Here is a 4,388-nt window from a genome sequence, read left to right as displayed (position 1 = left end):
AGTTATAATAAGTAAATCAAAAACAAGGGTTGGCTGATTTTCAGCCCTATACTAGTTACAATCTCAGTTTTCCACCCCAAATTTTTACCTCTGAAAAAACTACCAAAAAAGAACTTTAATCTCAATAAAACTACACGTACTTTCGGATTTGCGTAAAACTACGCCTCCAATTGAACCGATCAATTAACCGATAATATTTAATCCGGTTTGACTTACCCAGAATTTTGACCAAAATTAATCGATTTTGACTCTATTTTACCCCAATTTTGACCCAAAAACAAATATAAAAGAAAAAAAATGTTTTCTCTATAAATAAATTTATTTATTTATTTATTTTTATAAACAATTAAAATTATAAATTATAACTTAATTTTATCAAAAAAAGATATAAAAAATAAACCTCTAAAGAATTATATAATAAAATTTTGGTATATACTTTTGGTAATATTACAAAAAAATAAAATAATAATTTTTTTTTGGCAATCATAATATATGACCTTTGAATTTTGTATATTGTGAAATTCAAAGTATATGCAAAACTCATTTATATATATCCTTAAACACCATAAATCAAAGTATATATTATGATATTTATAAATTCATTTTTCTTTATAGATTCAGTTTTTTTTTTATAAATTCAAAGGTCAGTTATATATATATATATATATTTATATATATATATAAGGTGGTTTTAAAAAGAAAAATGCGTTTGAATTTTATATATATATTATACCAAATTCATTTTATATATATATATATAAATGAATTTAATTTGTGGTGATATTATATACTTTGATTTGTGGTGATATTCAAAATATACATTTTATTTTTGGCAATCATTTTTCTTTTATAAATTCAAAAGTCATTTTTCTTTCTAAAAACACAATAAATATATATATATATATATATATATATATATATATATATATATATATATATATATATATAACCAACGTTTGAGTTTTAAAAAAGAAAAATGAATTTATAAGAAAATGATTGCCAAAAAGAAAATGTATATTTTGTTATATTACCAAAAGTTTATAACAAAATATAGCACAAAAAATAATTTTGGTATATTTTTTGCTGTTGTATATTTATATAAACAAAAGTATAGACCAAAAATTTGTTATATATATTTTTTTGTGGTATACTTTCATATTATTTTGTGGTATACTTTCATATTATTTTGTGGTATATTATTTTTTGGTAAAATTAATTTATAATTTATTATTTTTAATTGTTTATTAAAAATAAATAAATAAAAAATAATAATTTTATTTATAGAGAAGACATTTGTTTTCTTTTATATTTGTTTTTGGGTCAAAATTGGGTTAAAATGGAGTCAAAATTGATTAACTTTGGTCAAAATTCTGGGTAAATCAAACCGGATTAGATATTACCGGTTAACTGATCGGTTCAATTGGAGGCGTAGTTTTAAGAACAAATCCGAAAGTACGTGTAGTTTTATTGAGATTAAAGTTTTTTATGGTGGTTTTTTCAGAGACAAAAAGTTTGGGTTGAAAAGTTGAGATTGCAATTAGTATAAGGCTGAAAAATCAGTCAACCCAAATTATTATAAGTGAATGATCTTTAGAGCACATACAGGAAACAAAGAGTCATTCTTTTAATTTCATTCACTCTACTTGCATGATATAGAAGTCTATGAATTTGAACCTAATCTATGTGATTAGAATCATTGAACCTAATCGGTCGTTCTTTCACTGTACCATGAACAACCTCACCTTCAAAAAAACACAAAAACTTTTGTTTTGTCGTCGTCTTCTAAGTGCGGTAGTAGTGGACTAGTGGATAAGGATATATAAAAGAGGACACTTTATTCTTTATTCCATGTGTCACAGTAAAAAAACAAAATGTCCCCTTCTCACTTTGAAAGTATGTTATAGACCACTAAAAAACAACTCTAGCTTACAACCATAATTTTACTAAAATATTTTAATTTATACTATATAAACACATGCACATTCAAGCGGTCATTTCTACCATGACTATTTTTAAATTGAGTAATAATAATGATAATAATGATTCCATCATATGTAAACCAATAATAGACATCGATTTTCACGTATTATTTTAAAAAATATGGGTGTGATTTTGGAGTGTTACGTACCGTAAGAGGCCAAGACAGGTTTGCTTGAGTCCGGCGAGCAGGCCCGGTTCAAGTGGATAGGACAGAAGTGCTCAGGCCTAAGGTTCATCCAATTTTTAAAAAATATCAATAAAAAGGTCATTTAGTTTTAAAAATATCTAAAATAAGGCCCAAATTGAAAATTAGTATGAATCAGAACCCAAAAATTTAAAAAATTTGATAAAAAAATCCAAAAAAAATATATATTTTGGTAAAAAGCCCAAAAAAAGGCTCTTATAATTGTTGGGCCGGGCTGAGAAAGTGGCGGTGAAAGCTAAGTGAAGGTAAATCTTTGGATTCTCCACTGCGTTTACCTCTTTCCCCAACATCGCCGCAGTCAACAGCGAGGCCACCGCCACAGTTCCCACCGCTAAATCTCTTGAACTTCCCATTACCGCGTAGACCAACGGCTATGCTCCACAGAGAGAGAGAGAGGAAACGAAGCTAGTGATTTAAAGACAGTGGGAGGAGCGAATCTAGGAGGAAGAAGATGAAAACGCGTAAGTGTGGACGGACGAATAACACTTTCTTTCTTCTTTATTCTTCATGTTTACGATTCTTTTTTCTTTCTTTTTCTTTTATATATTCGATTCTTCCTCTTTTTTTTTTGTGTGTGGCCGAAAATTCGGTGCTTCATGTCCGGTGAAACTCCGGTGATAGCCTAATTAACCACCGCCTTTCTTTATTGAAAGATTCGTCTAGTTTCTTGTCTTAGCTTTTAAAAAACAAAAAAATCTCTTGTCTTATCTTCTGGCTCCTATGAGTTGATTTTATTCATAATTTATGATGCTCTGTTTTGTGGGGCTCTGTTTCGTTTCGTTTGTTGTTTACATGTTCTGTTTTTTTTTGGATTTTGAACCCTATGAGTTGATTAATAGTTAAAAGATAATAATCTCATATGAAATCCTAAATTGGATTATCGACTACTAATAGAACTATTACATGAAACGCTCGTTTTGAGAGATTGGTCTTGGCCCAATTTAAAATCAGGCCCGCTACATGCGTATTAGAATTAAAAATATTAGAAGACAATAATTCAGTTTTGACAAAAAAAAAAAAAAAAAGAAGACAAATAATTCAAAAGATAAGGTGACGTGGCGAAAATCAGAAATTTTGCGATATCTCTCAGTCTCTCGTCTTCTTCGTCTGAGCTATCAAACTCCAGTCAATGGCGATGATGACGACGACGACAACATTCTTCCATCCACTACTTCCTGCTAACACGTGCAAATCCGGAGCTGTATCTTCTTCCTTTGTCTCAGTTCCTCGTTCTTCGTCTCTTCAATTCCGCTCACTTGTTTCGGATTCTACGTCGATTTGTGGTCGACGTAAGTTCACCGGGAAAAACAGAAGAGTATCGATTACCGTTTCCGCCGCCGCAACAAATGAACCTCTCACCGTTCTCGTTACCGGCGCCGGTGGAAGAACAGGTTCTCTCTCTAATCAATCGTAGTTAGCTAGGAAGATTTTAGATTCTCTCTACAATGTGGTATTGTACAATTCCATAAGAAGACTGTTTAATGGTTATGAATTATGTAACAGGACAAATTGTGTATAAGAAATTGAAGGAGAGGTCAGATCGGTTTGTTGCGAGAGGTTTAGTGAGGACAAAGGAGAGTAAGGAGAAGATCAATGGAGAGGATGAAGTATTCATTGGAGATATCAGAGATCCTGCAGCCATTGCTCCTGCTGTTGAAGGGATTGATGCTTTGGTCATTCTTACGAGCGCTGTTCCGCAGATGAAGCCCGGTTTTGATCCTAGTAAAGGAGGAAGACCTGAGTTCTTCTTTGAAGATGGAGCTTATCCAGAACAGGTGAGAACTGCATTGATCTTAGTGTAGTGTTTTCTTGTTGATTTCTTCATTCTTCTTGGTTTTTGATTTCATGATTTTGTTTGCAGGTTGATTGGATTGGTCAGAAGAATCAGATAGACGCTGGTTTGTATTCATCATCTCTTTTGAGTGTTTTTGTATGTGCGTGTTAGCTGAGGTGCTGATGATGATGGATTGTCGTTGTTGAAACAGCTAAGGCAGCAGGAGTTAAGCAGATTGTGTTGGTTGGGTCGATGGGAGGAACAAACATTAATCACCCTCTCAATAGTATTGGCAATGCCAACATTCTGGTGAGACTCTTCTTTCTCTGTTTTTTTGAACACAGAGATGAGTTTCACAGCAAATGTTCAGAGTCTTTATGCAATTTGTAGGTTTGGAAGAGAAAGGCTGAGCAGTACTTGGCTGATTCC

The 4,388-nt window shown here is 31.6% G+C and overlaps 2 protein-coding genes and 1 long non-coding RNA gene across 3 annotated transcripts in view; 1 reads left to right on the top strand and 2 right to left on the bottom strand.

Annotated features, from left to right (window-relative positions):
* Positions 1 to 4,388, bottom strand: part of LOC9315757 (scarecrow-like protein 9) — a 23,296-nt gene that overhangs the window by 7,289 nt on the left and 11,619 nt on the right. The window lies entirely within an intron of this gene.
* LOC9317592 lies at positions 1,814 to 2,690 on the bottom strand. Its single transcript, XR_002332648.1, has 2 exons — positions 2,461 to 2,690; positions 1,814 to 2,205 (listed from the first exon to the last, which is right to left on the bottom strand). It is a non-coding gene; the product is annotated as an uncharacterized LOC9317592 (long non-coding RNA).
* LOC110229025 (uncharacterized protein At2g37660, chloroplastic) lies at positions 3,233 to 4,385 on the top strand (the record flags this gene model as incomplete). The annotated part of the gene is made up of 5 exons (XM_021027740.1): positions 3,233 to 3,576; positions 3,689 to 3,960; positions 4,047 to 4,083; positions 4,171 to 4,268; positions 4,350 to 4,385. Coding segments are annotated over exons 1-5 (705 nt in total), but the record flags the coding sequence as incomplete, so codon positions are not given.

The sequence above is a fragment of the Arabidopsis lyrata genome, assembly GCF_000004255.2.
Source record: "Arabidopsis lyrata subsp. lyrata unplaced genomic scaffold ARALYscaffold_4, whole genome shotgun sequence".
In the NCBI taxonomy this organism is placed as follows: domain Eukaryota; kingdom Viridiplantae; phylum Streptophyta; class Magnoliopsida; order Brassicales; family Brassicaceae; genus Arabidopsis; species Arabidopsis lyrata.
The sequence above is the reverse complement of the archived record's forward strand: the minus strand, read 5'-3'. Positions and strand labels throughout refer to the sequence as shown.